We start from the raw sequence: 27,941 nt of genomic DNA, 5'->3' as shown, positions 1-27,941 counted from the left end.
TCAAATTTAATGTTTTAAATATACCGTTTAATTAAATTAGAATTTTTGGATACATTGCAATCACACACACACAGACACACACACACACACACACACTTCATATTGTTACTATATTTGTGTGTGCATATCAATGGCGCAACCACAGTGGGACAGGGGGCATTGCCCCCCCCCCCCCCTTTCAACCTTGAATGGAAATAAATTCTAAGAAAGGCAAGGGGCAAACATTGATGGCCAAGGGCACCTGCAGAGGGCACAGAGTTGCAATTGTACCCCTCGATTTCAAATTGTATGCAAATAAAAATACATTTCATAAAATTTTCTTGCTCGCAGCTTTTCTTAGTCTCGTTAAGTTCAGAGCCATAGCTAGGGAGCGGCGGGAGTCGACCCTGGCTGCCCAACAAGCTAAATGATAAAAGTTGTAAAAGAGAGAATACCATGGCACCTCGTGAAATTATTTGCACCCTATTAAATCAATCATTGTTTTTAATTTGCAAAAAAATGGATTAAAAATTTCCTTGTTCGCTTCACTTGGAATACGATTGTTTTCTGTAATGCATTGTAAATTACCAGAGAGAGAAATAAGACATGCATGAGAAAAAGGAGCTTGCACATTTGAGAGACAATTTATATAATTTTTGCTGTTGAAAGAAACTTTGAATACGTACACAATTTAGTGTTGGCATGTATTTTCTTATTCTACATCACTCCATTTTGAATATGTGTAAAACATTTGTTGTACATGAAAGTTATAGATGTTATATGTACGAAAAGAGTAATATTTGGAATGCATTTATCATGCATGTTCTGCCATTCAAAAATACAGTTTGTGTACTTGTTTTCCATTATTATTGAATGTGAAATTGAACTTTTTTTTTAAAACGCCTTGAATTTTTTGAAAATTTGCTTTGAAAACCGGAAATTATACTTGAATTTTATCATGGTCCTAGAGTAGCCACCCTGTACTAATCTCCTCCCTTGCGGCTGCAATTGGAATGCGCCAACACTAAATATGTGCAACAATGTGTATACTTGGTGCCAACTGACTGACACGCGCATCCAAGTAGGTGCCACGGCTGAAACACGCAACCAAAAGTGCTGTGGGGCATCGACTGGAACTCGCCACCACCGGTGTAAACAAAATTTCCACTATGTGGATGGTAAATCAATCAAGACAGATTCAAGATCTGTTCAAAGACACAAATTTTGTATCGGTGCTTTGGCTTTTTTAGTTTTCTGATTAAGTTACATATGATCACTGATTTGATTAATCGAATATATACATTAATTTATTCCATTTATATTTATTCTTTATTAGATTCTATTGTGTTTCATCTTTCCAATTTGCTTTGTTCTTATTTATATAGTTATTCACGTATATTGTGTTAATTTTTAATTTTGCACATCTGGTTCTGCCATCTCTATTCCACTTTGGCAAACTATTTACATTATTTGGTCCTATTGGGTACGTAACAACTTTCATTACAACCTCTTCTCAGAAATTTTGAGAAAAAGTTTGTTGTATTTGTTTTATTGATATAATAACTCTTTTTACTGTTTATCTTCTCTTGTCTGATGATTTCAGTGAAAATATATCATCTGGAAGCACAACATTGGAGTGTGAAAGAGAAGCCAATTTTAGCACTTCACAAAAAACATGTATTAAAGATAGCAAACCTCTACCAGCATTCCCATATTCCAGTGCTCACTTCAAATCAGAAGATACAAGCTGTGAGAAAACTTCGGTGCTTGAACATGCCATACGTGAAGTTGATGACATTTGTGAGAATGGTTTGGATAATTTTGGTCCTGTGATATCACCAGATACAAAACCTGATTCAATGAGAAATATAAACATGCCAGAGCAGTCAGTTGTCTTCAAATCAGAAGTCAAGGAAGAGGAAAATGCATTCAATTTGGAAGAAAATGAATTTAATGTAGGAGAAGAAAGCAAAATTTCATTTGCGAAAAGAGAATATGTGAAGATGGAGGAAGATGTGAAATATAATGACGAAGAAATCCCAACTATTAAAACAGAAGAAAGGAACATAATAAATCTGACAGATGTGGGTTTGAACTACCCAGTAAAGGATGAAGATACTAATTCCAGGTAATCGAAAATATCTACATTATAATTTTCTTTACTACTGTCAATAAGATTTTTCCAATGTTAGTAAAAGAGTGTGTTGCAAAATTCTTTCACAGATTTAAGTCAAAATGGCACATAAAACGTAGAAGAGAGCAACTTCTGGCTGTTTTAATCGAAATTGGTAACTGCAATTTTGTACTATTTCTTCACTTCAACATGGACTCTTTTGGTTGCCCACTAGGTATCTAGTTGACATTGAATTTCTCTTAATTGTTTTTCATGGCCTGTCTTATGCTTCACTTCAGTTCTTCACTGTTAGACTGCTGTCACCCTGGGATGCCACAGTTGCTCTGGTGACATTTCTCCTGACATCTGTTGGGTCTGCCAATGTAATGTCATGAAAGGGTTCACAGACTAAAATTTACAGCTTATTGCAAAGTATGCTTGAATGCAGTGGCACAACCACAGTCAGGAGGGCATTGCATGTTTAATCTTAGGTGGAAATAAATTACAAGGGAACAGGCAAGCAGGGGAGGGGGGGAAAACATTCAAGTAAGAAGTAGGACTAACAATATCTAAGACTAGCCTAACAATATAGGATATTCAGGATGAAAATAATGTTAGGTAAAACTGATGCCAAATATCGACTGTCATCTTCAAATCGTATGACTGTATCATTTCATAGGACTACGTGCTTTGTGAATTTCACCAGTCATTGAACGACTCATACAGAAACAAGCTTTGAATTCTATGTAAGCATTTTATCTTTCTCTTCATCATTTTTAATTACATATGATATCTACTATTTCATAATCTACAATTTCTTCGAGGGGCATACTATAATGATTTACACTTTATAATTTTATCAGGTCCCATGATCCACCATTCGAGAAGTGAGGACTGGCATTTGTAGCTGCGAGTCTAGTCTACCGATTGCAGGCAGCAGTGCCCAAAAAGGATTCCTGGTGTTCACACAGCAGCACGTTCTGTACATCATTATCAACAGACTATTGGACAACATGGAAAGCGACTATAATGGTCAGCTATGGACAAGTTGGCTTCTATGGACAGAGGGTGTGACCACAGCAGAGATTTACAGACGATTTGTGGCAGTGTGTGGTGAACATGCGCCTTCACGGAAAACCGTTTACAATTGGGTGGATGGCTGGAAAACAGGACACACATCAACAGAAAAAGGGACAAGGGTCTCTGCTCACATTCACACTTTGCTGCCGTTGCACCCATGTCTGGGATTTGGGAACCCATCTGGTGCACACTTTCCCCATATTAAGGTGATCGTGCATGATTCGCTGCAGGGTGTTTCTGGACAGGCCCGTGGTCACCTCCATTTCAGAAAACGTGATGCACCTGTTCTCAAGAATGACTTGCTCAACCTGTGCCATGTTTGTTGGTATTGTCACAGTCACTTTCCTTCCAGAACTTGTCCCTTTTTCAGTTGACGGGCATCCTGTTTTCCAGCCTTCCACCCAATTGTAAACGGTTTTCCGTGAAGGTGCATGTTCACCACACACTGCCACAAATCATCTGTAAATCTCTGCTGTAATCACACCCTCTCTCCATAGAAACCAACTTGTCCAACGCTGGCCATTATAGTCACTTTACATGTTGTCCAATATCCGCTGACAATGATGTACGGAACGTGCTGCTGTGTGAACACCGGGAATCCTTTTTGGGCACTGCTGCCTGCAATCGGTAGACTAGACTCGTAGCTTCATATGCCAGTCCTCACTTCTCGAATGGTGGACCATGGGACCTGAAAAAAATAAAGTGTAAATCATTATAGTACGCCCCTCGTACATGTGTGGTTAAAAAGCCACGGATGCTTTCGGGTTGTAATGGCGTAATTTACTTTCAATGGAATCATTACAAAAATGCCATGGTTGATTAGTGCTTGATGCATTCATAGGTTGTATTATGGGTGGGATGAGGAGGATGAATTGAGGTGTTTGCCTCAATCTGTGGATTTTTTCCTTTCCAGAGTCCTCCCTGAAGGCCTGTCCAACTTCACTCTCATCCCTGACACACCAGTGTTTGTGCCTGTAAATACATTGCACAGCCATGGGCTCCAAATACCTCCCCTCCTGTTCCAATCTCTTCATGGGCAGGTTGGAACATGAGTTCCTAGACTCCCAATCAAAGAAGCTACTTCTCTGGCTAAGATTCATTTATGACATCCTCCTCCTCTGGACACGTGGCGAACCCTCTTGCAACCTTCCTAAATCAGGAATGAGAGAGAGAGAGAGAGAGAGAGAGAGAGAAAATTTCAACAACTTGACCACCCTCAAATTCACCTGATTCCACTCCATAGATGACCTTCCTAGATGTGTTTGTCCACATCATGGGTAATCACCTAGAAACCTGCATACGCATCAAACCTACCAACCACCTCCAATATCTCCACTACTCCATCTCTCACCCCTTCCACAGCAAAAGAAAAAGCCATCCCATTCTCCCTAGTCCTCAGAGGCCAAGGCCTGAATTCACCCCCCTCATCCTGATAAAACCTCATCTATTTCTTCTGCAAAAATGTGACTAGGCAGCAAAATATCGACTTCTGATTTCCGTTTTTGGTAAGTGTTTACTATCTCTTAATACATATATATCTGGTCATGGAAACATACAACAAAGACTGTGGTTTGACATAGTGACCACACTCCATGCCATATCTAACTGGTTGAATGATCTCCCACCATGGGTGAGTGAGTGAGTTGGATCAGGTGGGAGTGAGGCCAGTAGAAACGTACATACAGAATGTCCAAAAATAGTGTTTACACTCTTTGAAATATAATAATGGGAACACTAATAACACCAAGTATAAACTTTTTTGCTAGTCACATATCTTAAAGTTACAGATATTCATTTGCAGCAGTAAGTTGTCTGCAGTGCTGTAGAACAGATCAACAAAGAACAAATATGGTTTCTGCAAGAAGGGAAGCACAGGAAGAGTCAATTGTATGTTTCATGTCATCCAATGACCATGGCTTTGTGGGGTACACATTATTCTTCAGTTTCCCAGAGGTAGAAATCTAACAGTGTTAAATTGGGAAATCTGTGTTGTAGATTCTTCTTACATTGCTCAAAAGAAAATTTGCTCACCTATGCCACTTCGGGTATACAAATGCCTACCGCCTTTTGGGCTGTGATGGAACTAATATCAACAGAATACCTATACATGTGTACACACACACACAGTGGTATGGGGGCATTTTGAAAAGTTTTGCCTCCTACGCAATAACATCAATAATATGCAAGCTACTTACCTGAACTATATGTCTTCTTAAAGTTTGGAATGTCCTCTACAAGAATGTCACTACTTTTCTACGTAGTCACTATCATTGTCCACACACAAATGCCAACATAGGACAAATTGATGCATCCTGTCGGCGAAGAAATCAGGCATCTTCTCCCGGCAACAGCAATGCACATCTGCATGCACCTCGGCATCACAGGTGTAACAGTGTCCCTTCAGGTGCTCTTTCAGCCTCGGAAAAAGGAAATAGTCACAAGGTGTGAGATCTGGGCTGTACTGCTGGTGGGGTAAAATCTCATGGAATTTGAGATGCTGCAATGCATCCTGTGTTTGGAGTGTTTGTGGGTGTGCATTGTCATATTGAGGAATTGCATCCTTGCCAGGCATAACTTGCAATAATCGTGCACGGAGTTTTTCCAAGGTCTTCATGTACCAATCGCAGTTTACAGTGGTTCCATGCTCCAAAAATTCTGTGTGGACTATGCCTTCAATTGGTGAGTGGCATGAATCAGTTCGTCCACCGAAGTTTTGCAGGAGAAGCACGAGAACTTCTGTCAGATATTTCTTTTCTCCTGAAATTTATACTTACTAATAAAGATATATATAAATATCTTGATCTTCAGAAAAAAAAACTATGCATGATTTACTTAGTAACAAGATGTTCTTTTGTTCAACCCTGACAAAATCGGAACATATAAGTAGAGGACAGTTCTGGCAACAGTACATTACTCACAGTCAGAATGGTTGCTAGAATCCTGTGCATGCCTTCAAAAGGAAGTGCTGCTTTCAAAGAAAAAGATTGAAGATGAAAACATTGGTGATTGTTTACCTACACTGAGCATGGTGGTAGAAGGAACAGGACTACAATGAAGTGGAGCACTTCACACAACTTCATCCACTTCAAAAAGTTCTTTCCACAGCTCACACTGCACAACTGAATGAGAGATTCATTCAATGCAGACCCTCCATCAATGTTTTCCAAAGCAGATGAGGAGCAGCTTACTGAATTTTCCTCAGACAACATAGTGAAGTATAGTCAACTCTCGATTCAATGACCTTTCACAGTTCCCGGGAAAAGGGTTGTTATTTCGAAGGGGTCGTTATTGGAATTTGCCCCAATTTTCAGCTTAAAGGGAGCTCAAACGGACACAAAGATGCCTAGGAGATGGTAACACCATTTATCCTGGTAGTTATTTTGTTTGTTTCTATCTGTGACAATGTCTTAATTTTGGATCCATCCGTAAAGAATAAGTACCCATAGTTAAACAATAATAAGGCCTTACACATTATGCTTCCTTCTGCGACTTTATATCTTCGTGAAACTGGAATTTTAACCATGACTGTGATCAAGTCCAAATAAAAATCAAGAGTAAATATCCAGACTGAGATGATCCTTGTCATTTCCAAATATATACCCAGATTAGTTATAATGTGTGCCACCAAGCAAGCTCATACAACTCACTGACTCAGCTAAACATTGCGATATCCTGGTTTTCTTACTCTGTATTTATCTCTCAGCTTATGAACATTAAAGAAATTGCATCATCTGTATTTATCATTATGTTTTCATTACTTGTATGCGTACAAACAGTAAATTAACACACGAACAGATTTTGTGTGTTTTTTTTATGGTCACATAACATGCATTTATCTATTATTGCTGATGGTAGGCACATGGTGAATGCAGATTTTGGCATCTGAGGGGAGCTGCAACTGCAAAAACTTTGAAAATCCCTGGTGAATATTATTAAAATGAATGTTCGGAATTATCTAATATCCCTGGTGAATATTATTAAAATGAATGTTCGGAATTATCTAATATTCTCTGAGGCATATATCGTTATTCAATATTCTTCACAGTACTTCATATTATAACTCTGTAGGAAAGTAGCATATGCTGGTTTTAACGAATGGGTAAATAAACTACTACAAATTTTCACCTGCACAGTTAAATATAATATGGAGGTATGTGCTATGAAATAAAACACCATAAATTTAAGTGTTAAATTTCATGAAAGTTGTATCAGACTGATTCCATTTTAAATCCCCCAGGTAATGATTGGTCCTCTTCCATGGGTCAGTGGTAGCGTCGTCACCTTGTAATCAAGGTGTCCCAGGTTCGATACCCGGTAGAGGCACATAGTGGTTCGGATCTCACTTTAAACTGTAGGTCTAGTTCCAATTAGCCTTTCTGTGCATAAAGTGGACTTAAAACAAGAACCCCAGGCAATGACACCCACCATTCAGATTTTAATGCAACTTGGTGTATTCGTTAATACTACCAAGGTATGAACCCATGAACAATTTTTCTTCTGTAGCCCTCATAATTCCTGAGAAACAGGAGGCTAAATTTCCTAATTTTGCATGGATCAGTCAATGCTGAGGCCATGGTGGGAGCTTGCAGTGCTTAACAGAAATAGTTGTATCTCGAAGTCAAATTGGCCTACCACTCTGAAACTTTTTTCTGAAGTTCATAAATATATGTATATCCCATTTAAAAAGTTGTCACAAATATTCCTCCACTGAAAATCGAGAAAAACTATTGTATTGTTTATAATGTTGATTTTTTTGTATGTCAACATCTCAGATTACTAAATTTGCATTATCATTATAAGGCAAAGCAGTTATCATGCCATTTTTTTAAAATTGAAGTTTAAGGTAAAGTATATTCTGAAAGGCTATGAAATAAAATTAGTGGAATTTGCTCTGCTTATTAATCAATATTCTTTGAAACGAGGTTTATGCATACGGTCATTCTGTGCCAAATCTTCACCAAAAGAAAAAAAAACCTTTTCAACCTGACCATTTCAGATTTTCATGAAATTTGGTAGGATCTTAGAAGACATGAAGTAACTTTTGTAGAAGAAACTAAATGAATATAACATCTAATGAGAATAACTGTGAGTTGAAAGTCTTAATTATTCTTGAACCAAACAATAATATTTTATGTATTGTAAGGTTGATTGATTTGCTTTATTTTACTTCACCTTTTGTGCCAAATGATGGAGACAGAAAACACTTACCACACGAAAATAAATAGTTTGATATTTTGTGGGGTTACCGCATTTTCAGTTGAGAAGAAAGAGGTGCACAGATTCACATCATGTATATATATATATGCATATACGTATATGTGCATCAGGCTCCGATCACTAGTGCCACGTATGGATGCCATGTGAATTCACTTTCTGGATCTCCCTCACATGGAAACTTTCAGAAGTTCTTACCAATAGTGTGTTTCTGTTTTAATATCAGATTAGCTAAATCAGATGCAGGTACAATGCAGTCAATTCCTCTTACACAAACTTAATTTTTTTTTTTTTTTTTTTTTTTTTTTTTTTTTTTTTTTCCGTTTTCGCCAGCAATAATGGTAACAATGTGTTATCACTTTCACAATACTTGTATATACTGTGAATGTTTGTATGGAAGGATAAGTCCCACTGATAATGTAAGGAAATAGGACACTTTGTTTTGTACGATTCCATTGTTCACTTTCATAATAATCAGTCCCGAGAAGCATGTTTATGTGTTTTTAGCACCCAGCAGAATGCTATGTGTTGCCATTTGAGCATCGAACAAGCTGCAAATTCACCTTGCCAAAATCTCTCATGTGTGGAAGGTTTAGCTTGTTTGCTCGTCATGGAAAACAGAAGTCATAATAATGATCTTTATTTATTTGTCGACCCCTTTTTCCATAGGTATGGATATCATCAGGTACATGTAAATATAGATAAGATATAGTATAAGAGATATTTAAGTATAAAATCATCAAAGATGTTCACATAACGCACATATGTGATACACAAATTTACATAAATTGAACGTTTACAGTATTAAAAACAATGATAAACAGGTATGCCCATAATAAAAATATATAGTGTATGCATGATTTTTTTTTCTTAAGTTGGATACATTATTCCTTAAATTTATGTGATAGTATTTATAAACACTAAGCTCTATGAGATTACTAGATTTTTTTTTAAATATTTGGTCTAGGAATTAATTTGTGCACCTGGACAAGAGATGGCATAACGAGCATATCGTCCCACAGTTCTGTGTATCCACACATGCGTTGAAAACTCCTGTCAGCGTGCATCGTTCGTAGTATAGGGCAGTTGATTGATGCGTCAACAACAGCATTTTGTAGTCAACTGAACATGGCGCAGTTCATGCCAGATAAAGTGTTTTTGCGGGGTGTTCTGCTTCATTACTTTAACATGCAGAAAAGTGCTACCGAAAGTCATCGTATTTTGGTGGAAGTGTATGGTGACCATGTGCTAGCTGAGCGAACGTGTCAGAAGTGGTTTGCACGGTTTAGAAGTGGTGATTTCGGCCTGGAAGACCAAGAGCGACCTGGACAGCCAAAAAAATTTGAAGACAAAGAATTGAGAGCATTGCTTGATCAGGATTCGTGTCAAACGCAGGAAGAACTTGCAAAGCATTAGGCGTTGATCAAACAACAGTTTACAAACGCCTCAAAGCTATGGGAATGATTCAAAAGATGTCACATTGGGTTCCACATGAATAGAAAGACAGAGACGTTGAAAGATGAAAAACCATTTGCGAATTGCTGCTTCAAAGACAGAAAAGAAAGGGGTTTTTGCATCGCGTTGTTACTGGCAATGAGAAGTGGATCCATTACGAGAACCCAAAATGAAAAAAGGCCTGGGTGAAGCCAGGTGAACCAGGTCCATCACAACCGAAACGAGATATTCACTGTGCAAAGGTTATGCTGTTCATATGGTGGGATATGAAAGGTGTGGTGTACTATGAGCTGCTGCAACCGGGTGAAACTATTAATGGAGAACGTTATCGACGACAATTAATGTGTTTGAAGCAAGCTCTGGCCAGGAAACGACCAGAATGGGAGAACAGACATGATAAACTTATTTTTCAGCATGATAACGCTCGCCCACATGTCGCGAAACCGGTCAAAACCTATTTAGAAAATGTCGGATGGGAAGTTTTACCCCACCCACCGTATTCACCAGACGTTGCCCCTTCGGACTACTACTTGTTCTATTGCATGAATAACGATTTGATTGGACAGCGGTTCACTTCTTCAGAAGATATCGAAAAATGTGTCTGTGATTGGATCGCTTCAAAGGATGAGGACTTCTTTCGCCACGGAATCCGTAACTTGCCTGACAGATGGGCGAAAGTGGTGGCTCGCGATGGACAATATTTTTCTTAAGGTATTTATGTATTTTGTGTTTGAACTACAGCTTCAATGTGTGCGTAACAACCGCACAAATTAATTCCTAGACCAAATACATAATTGACAGTTGTGCCCAATCTACTTTAAAATTCATTTATGTCATACAATGCTCTTTCTGCGAGATATTGCTTCATTAACTGCATTTTTTTCTTAAAGTGAGTGATATTTTTTAGCCAGGAAGGAAGTTTGTTGTAAAATTTTACACCTGCAGAATGTGGTGTAAAACTCTGTCTGTCAGACTTAGTCTGTTTGTCTGGACATTAAAGTTTTTTCTTTGTCTTGTGTTATGTCCATGGATGTGTTGACTTCTAACTTGTGTCTCATCATTTAGTATGAAAATAATAAATTTATAAACATACAGTGAATATAAAGTCAAAATTTTGTTTTCACAAAAGGCAATTCTGCATGTGGATCTGGATGGTATTTTGCATATAAGTCTAGCAGGCCTTTTCTGTAGTGTAAATACTCTTTTTGTATGTACGTGAGCTGCTCCTTCCCAAGCTGTAATACAGTACTCTAAGTGAGGATAATACTCATAATATGGATTCATGATGATTTCCTTGATATGATACTGCGAATGAATTTTCAACAGGCATAGGTTTTTGGTGAGTTTATCAGAGATATAGTCAGTATGACATACCCAATTTAGTTTATCATCGATGATCAATCCTAGAAATTTTACCTGGTTAACATATTCTATTTCATTTTCATCTAAGTAGACCGTCAAGTTATCTATCAAAGTTCTTCTTGTTGCCAGGGTTAAAAATCATGAAATTTGTTTTTTGATGGTTCACATTTAGGCTATTAGCGTTTAAGTACTTGGTTATTTGATTAATCGAGATGCAAGTTTGGATTTCTAATTGTTCTTTTGTTTTTGCCCTACATATTATGTTAGTGTCATCTGCATAGGTGATAGTTTGAGTCATGTTGTTCTTCGGTATGTCATTGATGTAAAGGATGAATAATAATGGACCAAGTATAGATCCTGAGGGACACCTACCTTTGATTATTTAAAACTGAAGTAAAAGGTTTGATAGATGTATTATTTATGTGCTCAATTTGAGTGGATTGTATTCGTTCTGAAAGAAATGACTTAATTAGGTTAAATGTGCCACCTCGAATGCCTAGACTATGCAGTTTATGCCTAAGTGTGTTCTGGTTGAGAGAGTTAAATGCTTTAGACAGATCTAGAAAAACCGTGCTTGGAATATCATTATAATTATTTGTAATTATTTTTATAAATTGTACAGTTGCTGAATTTGTTGATTTGTCTTTTTTAAAAAAATGTTGATACTGATTTATAATACTAAATTTGGAGCAAAAATCATGAATTTTATGACAGATTATTTTTTCTAGTACTTTCGAGAACGGTGGCGTAATGCTATTGGTCTGCAATTTAAGGTGTCTGTTTTAGGCCCTTTTTTGTATATTGTTTTTATGACACACTTTTTTAAGATCTTTGGGAATATGCCATTCCTTTTTGATGAATTTATAGCAAATTGCAGAGGCAGAAGTAGAGAGTGTGTACACTTTTTTATTAGTTAGTTAGACCAACCATCAATGTCGCATGATTTCTTGTTATTTAGGGAATTTATAGTTTTTTCTAGGTCGATAATACTTATTTCATCTAGAATGATAGAGTTTTGAATGCTAATTGTGGATTGGCCCAAATTTTTAGCTTATTCCGTTTACAATCTAGTGTTTGGGTTATCATTCAGAAGAGTGTTATTGAATATTGTTGCTATAGTTTGTGGGTCTTTTACATCGGTACCATTTCTAGCTAGTGAGATATTTTCTTTAGCTTTTTTGTTATCTTTCCCTCTTCGCTTGTACAGTATATCCCATATGATTTTAGACTTATTGCTATTACTTTTCATTTTTTGTGATAAATGGTGAGCTTTCTCAGATTTAATTAATTAGCACATCACACAATGATGCTAGGGGTCCCGGGTTCGAATCCCAGCCTGGGCATGGATGTTTGTGGGTGTCCATTCATCATGTCACCACTCATCTCCATCTTCGCAAATTAGCCAAAAGTGGCACAAAAAGCAAAGTAAAATAAAGCAAATAAATAAATAAATTATATATATATATATATATATATATATATATATATATATATATATATATTCTTTTTTCTTACTTTTATACATATCATTATAAATTTTCTCTTTGGTAGCTATGAATTTGTTGTGGATGCTTTTCAGTTCATTTTTTCTGCACGATTTTGTTTGTAACCCAATCTTTGCTTTTTTTATTTAAATATATATACGTATATCTTTTTAATGGGACATACAATATTTAGGTAGAATATGAGTGTATAAGATTTTCCCAAATTTTTTCGTAGCGTCTGAGTGGTACACTTCTGTCCAATCTTCTTTTTTTAGAAGATAAGATAGATACTTGATATTTTCTTCATTCATATTTCTACATTCTATTGCATAAATTTTTGTTATATTATGGTTTATGGGCAACTTTACTTAGATGAGTTGTGCTGTGTGGTCTGATATTAAGTTGTGAATCACCTCTGTTTTTATCACGTCAAAAGGAAAGTTGAGGCCTCCCTTATGGCGCAGTGGTAGTGTTGTCACCTTGTAATGAAGGGGTCCCGGGTTCGATTCCTGGTGGAGGCACATAGTGGTTCGGATCCCACTTTAAACTGTAGGTCCAGTCCCGATTAGCCTTACTGTGCATGAAGTAAACTTATAGCATCAATTCAATCAATCAAAGCAAGTATTAGATAGGCGCCGTGTAATGAAAAACTTTGGTAACCTCTGCTCTAGACCATGGATATTAGCTTTGTTCCTTCTTTCGTCAGTGCTATATTTTTTAAAAAACAATGCAAATATAGGTAAAAAAATTAGCTTTTACCGTTCCCTCTGTAGAAGCAATGTTACTATAAACGTATTTGTATAACGTAAGAAGTGCCAGGCTCAAACAGCTCAAGCGTGTGGTATAAATCAAGCTATCGTTTCTCGGATATGTTCGGGGGCAAAACAATGTGGATTGGGGCCAGCTTGAATGTTTCAATCACCTAGAAAGCACATTAACGTACTGAAAAGAACGACAAACTTAAATGACTTTGAAAGATGTAGTTCGTAGAACAGTCTTTGAATTTTACGATTGTGGCGAATTTCCTGCTGCCAAAAAGATAACGTACTCTTTATGGGATAAAATATCTTTCAAAGGCACTACAACTTCCACCTTGAGAATATTGAAACAATTAGGCTTCAAGTACAGGAAAACCATCGACGGTCGTAAATTTCTGATGGAGAGAAGTGACATTGTTAAGTCAAGGGTAAAATTCCTTCGTACAATGCATGAAATTCGAGTGTCTGGTGATTCGAGACCAATCTTTTAACTTGACGAGACATGGGTAAAACAGAACCACACATTAAAATGTGTTGTTAACAAAGAACTTGACAGTGTAACACAAGAACAATGGGCCGCTTGTGTTAAACATGCACAACAATTACAGGAAAACGATTTTGTAAGGGAGATACATCGGGATGAAATTTTGGACCCAATTATAATAAATTTGAAGAACGACACACAGGGCGAATGTAGTGTGGTCAGTGACGATGAGGACAACGACGGCAGTTGTTGGAGTGACGAGGAGCCCCTCTCTGGCAGTTTCTCTGGCATAAGCATGTATGTTCTTTTCTCCCATTAAGTTTAATATATGTTATATTATCTAATGTTCTGTGCTCTCTGTGACAAGGCATTTAACTCAACCACGCTGTCTCTTTTCCGTGTGAGATTTCGACATGGCACCGCTGCAGTGCGCTGCTATTGGCTATCGCCATATGCAGGAGATTTGACATGCACTCTAGTCATTTGATTTTGCATATTTTTATGTCTGTGGTTAGAGCCTGAATGTGTTTTCTTAAAATTTGTTTCCTTGGTTTTCAGTGTGATAGGTGCAGAGGTTTGAGAGATTTTGGTGGATACAGTGATTCAAAAAAGTATTCAACTCACCACAGGCTTCAGACGGAAACATGTACAACAAGCAGAAAAGGAACGAAAATGGAAGTACATGTGTACAGAAGTTTAGTGCATACTATTGAGGTACAAACTACACAGAAAAGAAAAGCATTTAGTAGATGACAGAATCAGTACAGAAAAACAAAAGACAAGATGCGTAATCGGAGCTCAATCATGCGCCCATCAGATGCCCATTAACCCATTTGTAATTCTTTCTTGTAATGTTATGTAATTGCAATGAAATTTAAGCCTAGGGGCGTCACATGGGTGCATGATTGCTTCGCTATATAAGATCTGTGAACTAGATGAGAAAAATCTCACAAAATACGGTGGGGGAAGGATAATAGTGTGGGACTGTAAGAGTGCCAATCATGTTGGTAATTTGTAATTCATTGATGGTACAGTGGACCACACACGTTACATCAACATTTTGAAGTCACACCTATCCAACTCAGTGAAGATTATCGGGCTTACTGGTAGCTACATGTTCACCCTGGACAATGACCCGAAACTTTCAGCCCTCAACACCAAGCTCTGGTTATTGTACAACTTCCCACACTGGATGCAAACAGCTCCCCAATCGCAAGACATTAATCCTAACGAGAATGTATGGCATATTTTCCAAGAAAGAATCCAAGAACACCACATTCTCAACAAAAACGACCTCAAGTGCATTTTGTTGGATGAATGAGGGAGATTACCCAACAAACAACAGATACCTTGGCGAAATTAGTCCCACAATGGTTGCAGGAAATCATCAAGAGGGAAGGGGGGTCCAAGCAGGTATTAAGGATGTCACACACACCAAATATTGTATGCCGCAAGTATTACAGTTGAATACTCTTTTGAGCTCCAATTACGCATCTTGTCTTTTGTTTTTCTGTACTGATTCTGTCATCTACTAAATGCATTTCTTTTCTGTGTAGTTTGTACCTCAATAGCATGCACTAAACTTCTGTACACATGTACTTCCATTTTCGTTCCTTTTCTGCTTGTTGTACACTTCACAAGATCCTATTTGACCGCTCCGACAGAATTCTAAGTCCTGAAATCGTAAACTTAGCAACATTGCACTTCAGCTCCAGGTGAGAGTAGCCAACTTTGGGTAGGTCCTTCCACTAGACGAAAAACGCTGCGGTGATAGGTTTTCAATTTAACACTTTCCATGAACTTAGAAACTATAAACCGCTATTATAATACGCAATCAAACAGAAATAATAAAGTGGAAAAAGAACCTTGAAGGATATTTACGATTCTGCTTGCTCGACTTGAAATTTGGGGGGTTGAAACACTGTATTGTTTTTCTCCACCTGGTGGAAATTGCCATCAAGTTTATGCAGAAAGAAGCAAATTTGTGAGGAGTTTATGCGACATTGTATTTACAATACCTTGCATAATATCGAACAGTTCTCAAAAACATATATTTTACGAGAAAATGTGCTTGAAACACAGGAAGGTGGGAGTCTTCATATACGTCAACATGTTTTTAAGGGTATAATGTCATTAAGTTAACGTAGAGCAGTTGGTTAGGTGCTGCTATCCTTATTTTTCATCAAGCGTGAAAGGTCGCGGGTTCAAATCCCACCCTCTCCTCTTTCTTTTTTTTCTTTGTTTGCTGAACAGATACCGTTGATATTAGAATATTTTTAAAAAAATGAATTAGATGCACACTTGAGGGACGTCCCTTCTGCCCATATTTCCCCTTTGAAGTTGGAGATTTCCAGGATTTAAAGTTAAAACTTTTCTTTTTAGTTATTGTTCATATGTTGTGTTGACACACACATCATGATTAATTCATAAATCACATATATGTATTCAGGATGCAAAATGTAATGTTATTTAAGTTATGTATTTTTGTTCTTCACTGACACCTAAATTATTGATTATTTGATTTCGATATACTAAAAAAAGATATACAGTTATGTTAAGTAGTGAAGTAGTGCAGTATTGTAATGAAGGAGAGCGTTTAATGAGTTCAAATTGCTAAGATTGGTAATTTTATGTCCGTTCCTTCGTAATGACTATTGTCAATCCCCTCACCACCATCTTACCATGCGTCTAAAAATAATAGTAAATCGCTAATTAACATAAATAAATTGTTATTGCGACGAAGGCCGATTCGATAGAAACTACTAATAAATATTTATATAGTGAGTGACAAATAAAAAATTCAAAACCTCATAATGATCGTTAATTCCTCACTGCTTTGTATCTAAAATGTTTGTCTTCTTTGAACAGAAAGTACGAGTATCAGATATAACAAACTTTCCACGCTAACTTTGCAATGTTCGATACCACCATTACAGACTTAGCTCTATGTAACTTGATTGTGCGCATTTCACGTGGCATGTGACTTCCTCCTATCATCGAAATAACTTTCTCTTAATATTTCCTTTCCTCTCGTGAAATACAGAGACCAATGTTAACTTCTTAGCATGGTGGATAAACTTTACACCCAACGATATACTCCTGAAAAAAATTCTGCCTAGGTGGAGAATCGAAACTACGACCTCCCTCGTACGAATCAAGCACGTAACCTCTTCTCCAGGTAGCTCATGTTAAAATTTGCTACCAGTTTGAAGAAACCAATTCACACATAATGTCATATCTATAATTTCCTCATGGCAATTTTCATGAGGAAACGAATTCAGATAAAATCGAGAAATGCTGAAAGGGAAAAATGATGAACATGTCTATTGGCATTTTGTCATATTATGTAAATTGTGTAAAAATTCCTTGTTTTGAACAAGCAATCATTTAGTTATGAAGTATTTTGGTGTTTGTTTAAAGTAGGAACAGGAGAGCCAAAAGGAGTCATTTGAACCAGACCCCGTTTGACAAGAAACTTCAGCTTTTTTTCAAAGACTGTATGAAAAGAGAGGAACGTATGAAATACAAAATATGTGTGAATTTAATACAATGGAAACCTTGAAAGATAATACTAACGAACTTCAAACTATGAAAAACATATTTTCGTGGTGGAAAACTGCAAGTCATTTTCGAAATATGAACTTGATGTTTTTCTTTATTATGAAGTGGAGATATGGGACGTATGATCCCTCAGCAAGAAAATTTTAAGTAAGCTACCTCCAACTTTTTCAATGGTCATAATTACTAATTAGGGTCCGGACGTTGATGAAAAATCAACTTTTTTTCTGACCCTTAAAAACAATGCCAAACCTGATATCATGTCCGTTTCCCTTCAGTTAGAGCCGGAAAACACTTTCTACTTTACATTTTTTTTTTTTTTTTTGCATTTTTCGGCCTTTTTTGACTTTTAGTTTATTTGTCAGTATTTTTAACAGTTTTTGTTACATTTTTACTTATTTTTGAGGTTTATTTTTCTCCTCCCCTGTTGTTTCGTGCATTTTAAATGCATTTACTAGTAAAACTTACATATTTAGATTTCTTGACATGGTCCTTTTAGCAAATTCACCATGAATCGAAAATACGGTCAATGGAAAAGCATAATATTATTCTTAACTGAAATGTTTGGCAATGGATTAAAATACTTTGTGTGAAGATCTACTTTGAGGTTCTTTTTCTGGACACTATTATCGCTTTAGTCTGTAGTTTTAAAGTAAAATTAGTCACAATATTAAATGCAATTACACTCTGGTATACGCGAAGCAGAACTGTATTTTCGGATGCTGGCCGACTACAGTATCATAGAAGGCCTACTCTGAAAGGAGATGAATTGGTTGATTTGGTGTTTTAAGTCAACTTTATGCATAGTAAGGCTAGTCGGGACTGGACCTACAGTTTAAAGTGGGATCCGAACCGAGTGCATAAAATAACGTGAACCGTGTGGTGTAGGGTGATCATTTGGTTATGGAATGGAAGGTCATGGGTTCAAACCTACTTCTTTGCAAAATCTTTTTCCGGGAAGTAAACGGCTTTGGACGAGAATGCTTATCTTAGTTTCTTGGATATTTCCGTTGATATTTATGCGATTTATGTCCAGCATTTCCGGATGCAGAAAGTTGACATGTAAGTTCTTAATATGTTTTAACTTATAACAGCTGAATGAAAGGAAAAATATTTCCTAAAATCCTGCCAATCACTGAAAGATTAAAAACATTAGTAGAAGCATTACTTGAGGCATGCACAGTGGCGACGATTATGGAGTGTGGAGGGGCAGATGACCCAGCACTATGCTAAACATTACCTACCAAGGGAAAGAAACTGTCCTTGCCCTCCCCCCTTCCCCAACTTACCCCATCAGTTTTGAAATCCAATCGACGCCACTGAGCATGCATCGCATAAATATTTACAGTAATATCATATAATATTATATTACGTTATTAGAACACTTCGTACTCGGTAGGAACAAAAAAATTAGGAAAGGGTGGGATTAGAACCAACAATGTTTCGATCTTGACGAAAACAGTAAAAAAACGAAAGTGCTGTTATCTAACCAACTACTCCAGGAGATTGCTAACAGAAAGATCAGTAAAACACGTTAATCTCAGTTGAAGCAACATTGTGCCGGAGTTTCAAACCATTTTTCGCCAAGAACGAAGGAAAAGAAACACTTTGCAGAATCGTTTGGTGTTGTTCAAGGTATCTTTACTAAACATTTCGCATAAAATCATCATAAATTTGCTTTCTTGCATTCAAATGTGCCCGCAATTCTTTCCAGGTGGTTGAGAACCTGTTCAGTGTTTCACAATGCACATACATTTTGCTATTTTCAAATTCAGAACGAAGAATCTTGAAATATTTTCAACATTCGTATTTCTACTTAACATTTTTTTTGTGTACTCATATATTTTATTACTGCTTTAGGGTATCTTTACTTTTTGGAATGTGAAAGAATGAAAAAAACATCACGAGCGTTTTCATTCAGGAAGAGGAAATGTTGCAAAGTTGGCTACTCTAAGTTGGCTCTGAAGCGCTATGCTGCCAAATTTACAAATTCCGGACTTTGAAATTTTTCAGGGCGGTCAAATAAGATGTTGCGAAGTGTACATGTTTCCGTCTGAAGCCTGTGGTGAGTTGAATACTTTTTTGAGTCACTGTATTTTTCGAATTTGATTTGACTATCTACATTATTTGCAATTTGAATTTGGGTGTTTTAGTACTGTCTATAGATGATGAGTAAGTGTTGGATTTGGATTTGATTTTTACATTTTTCATGGCTTAAATTTATGCCGATCATTGCTGTAGTATCACTGACCTTGGTAATTTTATCAGAAGTATTTACCATATAAGATCCCCACTGAATCTACTCTGAAATCGTACATTTCGTGTAGACGATCACTGCTTGTATACCCCTTTCCCATTTTTACTCATTTTGTTTTTATCAGCTTCATTATATTCCCCTGACATTCCTCTCTCGCCCTTATCATTTGATCTGATAGTATGTAGGTCAAATTTCCAAGTGCAATAGGTTCACTGCATTTATCATTTTTCTGGTTTACAGTTTCTATTATTCTATCACTTAAGTATTCCTTACGCTTTTTGCTAAGATGAAGTCGTTGTCTGGTAGACATGTCTCTGGCAATAGTGTGGACTTCAAGAACTGTTACATTTGCAAATGCTTTACACAATTTTGTTATTCTACTATTTACAGTTTGTACTTCTTTGTTCACACAGGAATTTTCCATCACATCATACCTGTGTGGGATAGTGGCTACAACAACATTGGTAGCAATAATTTTTTTAGGTTGTTTTGTAGTGATCTAATTACTTAGGAACCTTGATTTTTTGATACATCATTGGTGCCAGTGATTATTATTATTACTTGATCATTATGTCCTAATATTGTACACTCTTTTTCAACACCTTCTAGTACATTTTCTGATGTAGCACCTGGTTTGATAGTGCCACAAACTTCTATGTTCATCTTTTTTGACAAAATTGGAGCTAGTCCGTGACATTAACTGTCACCATATATGTGAATTTTTGGTGACTATATCTCATTTTCCCTTTTTGGCTTGGTTTTGTGGTATACTTATCTTTTTAGTGCTGCTTTCCCCGAGGCCACAACTATGTTTTTTGGTATAATTAATGTTCTCATCGGATTTGGTACTTGTAGCTTGAGTGACATTACTTGCTTTCGGCCCTACACATATTGTTGTGTGGACTAAGATTTATATTGGCCTTTGTTGGTTGTATATCATCTTCTGCTATCACGGGGTTGTAGTGTATAGCAAAGGAATTCTGGTGAGTTACTGTCGGGTTGGGTGTGAAGCTTTTCTTTATGGAAGCTATTTGTGATAGACCTCCTTGTGGATGTGAACTACATTTTGTGCCATATCTCGTAATTTCACTCCATGTCCCTTTGTAGTTTTTCCTATAGCTCGCATAAATATTCTGATTTTCTTTGGGTGCCATTGTTTGTAAATCAGTTTTCAAGAGTTCAATGATTATATTTTTTCAATCAAGTTCAGTCTTAATTTTTTGCAGTTGTGCTTTTAGCTGGTAGCAATTTCTGCAGTCCCTCATGATTTTTTTCCAACTTTGTTCACAAAATATGTAATTTTACAAAATGCAGAAGACACTATTTGTTACCATTTGTTACTGTCTGTGCTATTTGCTATTTGGTGATTCAAGAGTTCAGTACACTACCTGACAACAGTGTCACACTATTAAGATTCAAGAGGTGAAAGTACTGTTCGGTAAGAGGTGATGCACTGTTTCTCCTTTGTAAATGTGCATTTTTTGCTTTGAAGAAGAGCATGTCAGTTTTAAAATTCCTCTGTAAAATACTAATAATTTCGGCAGAGTAACACTACTAGTTCTTTCACTTAGCCTTCACGTTGCACTCGCTTTTACTTTATAATGTTCCCGTAGTCTGTATCCGGTCTAAAAAAAACGTAACAAAATCGGATAACTTTTTAATGAACCACTACTTCTTCTTCTTGTCTGCTGTTGACCCACTTATGCACTTGCATATATAAGATACAAGCATTGATGCATCGAAAATTGAGTTTACAGTTATGGTTCATGGCAGAGGGTTCCAATAACAGAAACTTAGAAATCTCAAAGTATCAGTTGAAATATTAATATTATAACGTTAACAAGAAAGACAAAAAATAAATAAATAAAATAGGAAATTGCATTTTTTTTCATTAATGGCGCTTATTAAAAATAACATTCATTGTAAACTCATTTAGACGTATCTTTTAAGAATCAAATATTTTATGGGCATTCATTCCATTCTCATGGGTGAGGCATGCAGACTACATTTTTGATGTTAAACTAACTAGTCTTCTGATAGTTAAACAACATTTTTCTTACAGTTTCTGTTCTATGAAATATGAAACTTGTACTGTTGATTAAACAAAACTACCCTTAAAATACTTTCCTAGATTTGTTGCTACAAGTGAACAATTTATTGTCACAGCTGGGAAAGATGGAACACTGCCTTTTCACTTATTAAGTAATTATTTTAATTTCTCTGAATTGTCAAATTATGAAAAATAAAGTATTTGAGACAGAGAGAATATAAATGGCCTTTGATTATTTTAGTGGAGTTGAGAAGAAACATAACAATAAAGGAGAAATGTATTGTTTTTTGTGTCACAGGTAAGATACAGTACAATATGGTAGTAAATTTAAAAGTATAGTCTAATTGTACGGAAAATAACTTCTACCTTTTAACTTAATTATGGATAATACTTGAATTTTTACGAAATGACAATTTTAGATTGTCCACTCACAAGATAGCATAAAGTTAGAGCATTGCATTTAAATACTGAGGTTCAGGGCCTCTTTGACATGCAATGTCCCTTTATTTTAAACTCCCTGTATATGAAAAATCCCAGTAAAATTTCCTCCCTATCTTGTGAATTATAATAATTTCTCAGTTTGAATATAAATGATAGAAAAGTCAGGGAATAACCCAGAGTATGTGCAGCTGCTGTAGAATTGTATAGTAAAGAGAAAATTGCCAAGGAGCAGTAATACATAGAATAAACATGTGGCTGTTGTTGTAGGTGGTTTCATATTCCAGTAGGTAGATACTGTTACACATGTTTGTGCAAGCATAAATTTAAGAGTGTAGCCTATGTTAGATGATAATTTCTTGTAACATATTGAAACTTTTTGTTTCAGGAACAAAGAAGGAAATTTAATATTACCTGCTTTCATCAGAAATTGTGGGAAACCTTCAGGAATCATGTGTGCTGGTGAAATTGCTGGTGGAAGTATTAAATATCATCACATCATTGAAACCATGTCAGTATGTTGTAATATAAAATCATTCAATAAATCAGTTGCTTTAAGTAAACGTAAGTACAGGAATATCCTCAATCGAAAAGGAAATACTAATATCAAATCTGAAATCAAGGATAGAATTTATCCTTTCAATTGTACTCATTGTGGAATGTCATTTACAGAGAAAGTAAATTTAATGTGCCATATCAAAACACACAATGAATTCATTTTGTTGAAAAGAAACCAATGCAAAAAAACAGTTATCCAAAACATAAAATTAATAAAAATAAGCCACAAAGGAATTCGTCCACATGAATGCCCTCAATGCAAGAAGAGATTTACTAATACTGGCAACTTGAAAGTCCATTTGAGAATTCATGAAGGAATTCGACCATATGAATGCCCTCAATGCAAAAACAGATTTACTCGACGTGGAAGCTTGAAAGTCCATTTGAGAATTCACGAAAGAATTCGCCCATATGAATGCCCTCAGTGCAAGAAGAGATTTACTGATATTGCCAACTTGAAAGTCCATTTGAGAATTCACGAAGGAATTCGCCCATATGAATGTCCTCAGTGCAAAAAGAGATTTTCTCAAAGTGGAAGCTTGAAATCCCATTTGAGAATTCATGAAGGAATTCGCCCATATGAATGCCCCCAGTGCGAAAAGAGATTTACCGAAAGTGGAAGCTTGAAAGCCCATTTGAGAATTCACAAAGGAATTCATCCACATGAATGCCCTCAGTGCAAGAAGAGATTTTCCCAAAGTTGGAGCTTGAAAGTACATTTGAGAATTCACCAAGGAATTCGCCCATATGAATGCCCCCAGTGCAAACAGAGATTTTCTCAAAGTGGAAGCTTGAAAACCCATTTGAGAATTCACGAAGGAATTCGCCCATATGAATGCTCTCAGTGCAAAAAGAGATTTTCCCAAAGTTGGAGCTTGAAAGTACATTTGAGAATTCACGAAGGACTTCGCCCATATGAATGCCCCCAGTGCAAAAAGAGATTTTCTCAAAGTGGAAGCTTGAAAACCCATTTGAGAATTCACCAAGGAATTCGCCCATATGAATGCCCCCAGTGCAAAAAGAGATTTTCTCAAAGTGGAAGCTTGAAAACCCATTTGAGAATTCACGAAGGAATTCGCCCATATGAATGCCCCCAGTGCAAAAAGAGATTTAATCGAAGTGGAAACTTGAAAGCCCATTTGAGAATTCACGAAGGAATTCGCCCATATGAATGCCCTCAGTGCAAGAAGAGATTTACTGATATTGCCAACTTGAAAACCCATTTGAGAATTCACGAAGGAATTCGCCCATATGAATGCTCTCAGTGCAAAAAGAGATTTTCCCAAAGTTGGAGCTTGAAAGTACATTTGAGAATTCACCAAGGAATTCGCCCATATGAATGCACCCAGTGCAAAAAGAGATTTTCTCAAAGTGGAAGCTTGAAAACCCATTTGAGAATTCACCAAGGAATTCGCCCATATGAATGCCCCCAGTGCAAAAAGAGATTTTCTCAAAGTGGAAGCTTGAAAACCCATTTGAGAATTCACGAAGGAATTCGCCCATATGAATGCCCCCAGTGCAAAAAGAGATTTAATCGAAGTGGAAACTTGAAAGCCCATTTGAGAATTCACGAAGAAATTCGCCCATATTAATGCCCTCAGTGCAAGAAGAGATTTTCTCAAAGTGGAAGTTTGAAAACCCATTTGAGAATTCACGAAGGAATTCGCCCATGTGAATGCCCTCAGTGCAAAAAGAGATTTTCTGAAAGTGGAAGCTTGAAAACCCATTTGAGAATTCACGAAGGAATTCGCCCATATGAATGCCCCCAGTGCAAAAAGAGATTTAATCGAAGTGGAAACTTGAAAGCCCATTTGAGAATTCACGAAGGAATTCGCCCATATGAATGCCCTCAGTGCAAGAAGAGATTTTCTCAAAGTGGAAGTTTGAAAACCCATTTGAGAATTCACGAAGGAATTCGCCCATATGAATGCCCTCAGTGCAAAAAGAGATTTTCTCAAAGTGGAAGCTTGAAAACCCATTTGAGAATTCACAAAGGAATTCGCTCATATAAATGCCCTTAGTGCAAAGAAGGATTTTCTCAAAGTGGAAGCTTGAAAGCATTTGAGAATTCACGAAGGAATTCACCCATATGAATGCCCCCAATTCATTTACTCAAAATGGAAACTTGAAATCCCATTTGAGAATTCACAAAGGAATTCGCCCATATGGATGCCCTCAGTGCAAAAGGAGATATACTCGAAGTGGAAGTTTGAAAACTCATTTGAGAATTCATGAAGGAATTCGCCCATATGAATGCCCTCAATGCAGAAAGAGATTTAATCAAACTGAAAAGTTAAGAGTCCATTTGAAAACTCACTAGCGAATTCGTCCATAATGCCCTTAGTACCAAGAGAAAATCATGCTTTAAGTGCTAATTTTTTAATTAATTCGATAATTCACGAAAGAATTAGTGATACAAATCCCCTACAATGGAAAAACTTATCTTTGAAAATGCAATCTGAAAATTGATTTGCTGTATTTTTCCTTATTCAAGTAGTCATAATACATTTACGAGGGTTTGCTGATAGCTTCTAGCTCTATCTAGAAGAAACGAGATTTGGCGAATGATGTTGATGTTTTTATTTAACATGTTCTTTGTGAAGTATATCACACTTGTTTAACTTTTGTCAGAACTTTAGAAAACCTTCTAAAAAGATATATGGTTTTTACTGAAAACTTGCCTTTACAACCTGTATGACCTCAACAGTTGTGACAAAACAACTCCTCTTCTGGTGTTTTTTGATATTTGGGTAGAGATAGTCTTATGAAGGGGCTAAGCATATGGAATATTTCAGATGATTCAGAACTTTTGAACGAACCCAGGTGAGCCAAATTGTGCATTATGATGGTGGCTCTGTGTGCTGATGCGATGACCAGGAAGAGAATGACCACTGATGTGCCGTAGACTATAAGTTTACATCGACATGCATTGTCTATGTGTAATCTACATGAATATTACAATAGCGTATAGTACTTTACATAGTCTACTGTAGAGAATAGATTTAATTTAAACAACACGGAGGAATGAAATTTTTTGTGCTGTATAAATGAGAAAGTATTTTTTCCCCTTCAAGCAAGTCTATTATCTGTGCATATAACCAACTTATGACCATCTAATGTAAACAGACTTATCGAATTTTCAGTAACGATAGAAAAAGGAACTACTGGGAAAAAACAAATGACAAGTCAGGTAAACACTGATATCACTGTTTACACTGACGAAAGGAAGGAAAGGCTAAATAAAATAGATTTTTTCCACCATTTTACTACATAGAAAAATGCATTTGTCTTTAAGGCTCGACCCTGTGGCCGAGTGGTTAGCACATCGCGCTGCGATGCCAAGGGTCCCGGGTTCGAATCCCGGTCGGGCTTGGTTGTTTGTGAATGTCCATTCATCAATTTCAGCATTTCATCACTCATCCCCATCTTCGCAAATTAGCCAAGAGGCACAAAACGCGAAGTAAAATAAACTAAATCAATCAATCAATCAAGCATTTGTCTTTAACCCTTAGACGACAGAGCATGTTTTCCCAGTAAACGCATGAAGGACAGGCGTTTTCAGTGGGAATTATAAATTTCCGCATGCTTTTATATAACATTTTATATCTCACGAACTAAGAGCGCTGGAGTTACAAATTATACCTCGTTTTGTTCAGTACAGATGTGGCTATAAGCCTATAACATGAAACAAAATCTTCCGTTATTGAGTAGAAAAGGAAGAATAAGAAAAACTTGTTTTGTTTTTATGAAATTTTAAAATCTGCATGTCCCCACATGGCGATGCCGGGACGTAAATGTTCAAAATTGTACCAGCACATTGCCTGATATGTTTTGCACTATCGTACAAAAAATCACGAACATATTTGAGATACTTTCCGGGGAAGGATATATTTTCCAATGTGAAGCACCCTATTTTTTTTTTGAGCGGGAAATTTGAAATTTGGCGCACGTACATTAAATAATTTTTTTAACCAATATTAAGAACACTGGAGTTACAAACCTCATTTTGTTCAGTACAGATGTGCCTATAAGCCTATGACATAAAATACAGATTTTTCGTTATCTGGTAGAAGAAGAAAAAGAAAAACTTGTTTTTTTTACGAAATTTGAAAATCAGTGGGCCTGCACGCAATTATGCCTTGACGTAAATGTGCAAAATTATTATTTTAGTGCGTTCGTTCCCTTGGTAAAAGTGCCATTACAAATCCCAGAACAGAGAAAATAATTATAATAAAATTAAAAAAGAAGTGAAACAAGATTTCCAGAGGGCTGCCCCCCCAAATATAACCAAAATGAAATTAAACCTTACTGGTTGTTTATCACATACCTCAAGACTCATGCAGAACTGAAAACAATGTATATGCGAACAAAAACAAGAGTCACAGTATGTCCCAAAAGTCAGATACTACATGCAAAAGCATCTTGTCAACTATAGGTGACATGCCGTTGTTTAAGGGTTAAAGCAGATCTTTCCAAGCTTGTGTGAAATGATGGAGCTGGAAGTAAGAAAAAGTTTGTCCATTTTACGGACATGGCATTTTCTTTTTCTTTTCAGTGATGTGTCAAGTTTATTCTGAAATTCAGAAAAAAGTGAATTTGTTGATTTGTGACTTACCAACAGGATAAAGTTACTGGCGCTGTGTTGTGAGGGTAAACTGTCGGTAATCTAGCTCTTGATAGCACTGCAAATTAAGTGAGTGAGTTCATTTACCAGGTGAATCACAAACTTTTATCTATAAAATTGTTAATACTGTATTTGGATGATTGCTATGTGCAATAAAATTGTATTTGAACCTAAATAATATGTTTTTGTTGTTGGGAATCCTTGACCCTAGAATATTGATATATGTAATTCTTTTTGTATGCAGGATTGTCACATTGTCAGTTCACGTCTGCTCCTCTATCTCCTTCTAGGATAAGTTTAGGTTGTGGTACTGCAGAGTACAGATACATATACTTATGTAGTTTTACCCCAATTGGCATAGATCTTTTTATTTAAGCCATTGCCCTTTTTTAACGTTTAGTACTTATAGAAAATTTTCTCTTCAGTAACTATTTATTACATTTATAACAACATAATTATTGTGACAAATGTTGCAAGCTGCTCTCAGAAGGGAACCAAAAGAAATATTTTTCACAATGTTGTTATTT

The 27,941-nt window shown here is 36.4% G+C and overlaps 1 protein-coding gene across 2 annotated transcripts in view; it reads left to right on the top strand.

Annotated features, from left to right (window-relative positions):
* LOC146004330 (uncharacterized) overlaps positions 1 to 27,533 on the top strand; it is an 84,589-nt gene extending 57,056 nt beyond the window's left edge. For both annotated transcript variants that reach the window (XM_083143100.1, XM_083143099.1), the window contains exons 3-4: positions 1,583 to 2,107; positions 22,621 to 27,533. In XM_083143100.1, the coding sequence (XP_082999226.1) occupies positions 1,583 to 2,107; positions 22,621 to 24,382 (2,287 nt within the window). In that variant the 3' untranslated portion in view covers positions 24,383 to 27,533. The remainder of the gene's footprint in view (positions 1 to 1,582; positions 2,108 to 22,620) is intronic.
* The last annotated feature ends 408 nt before the right edge of the window (positions 27,534 to 27,941 follow it).

The sequence above is a fragment of the Lepisma saccharinum genome, chromosome 21 (genome assembly GCF_977018435.1).
Source record: "Lepisma saccharinum chromosome 21, izLepSacc3.1, whole genome shotgun sequence".
NCBI lineage: Eukaryota > Metazoa > Arthropoda > Insecta > Zygentoma > Lepismatidae > Lepisma > Lepisma saccharinum.
Note: the sequence above shows the minus strand (reverse complement) of the source record. Positions and strands in the feature narration are given on the sequence as shown.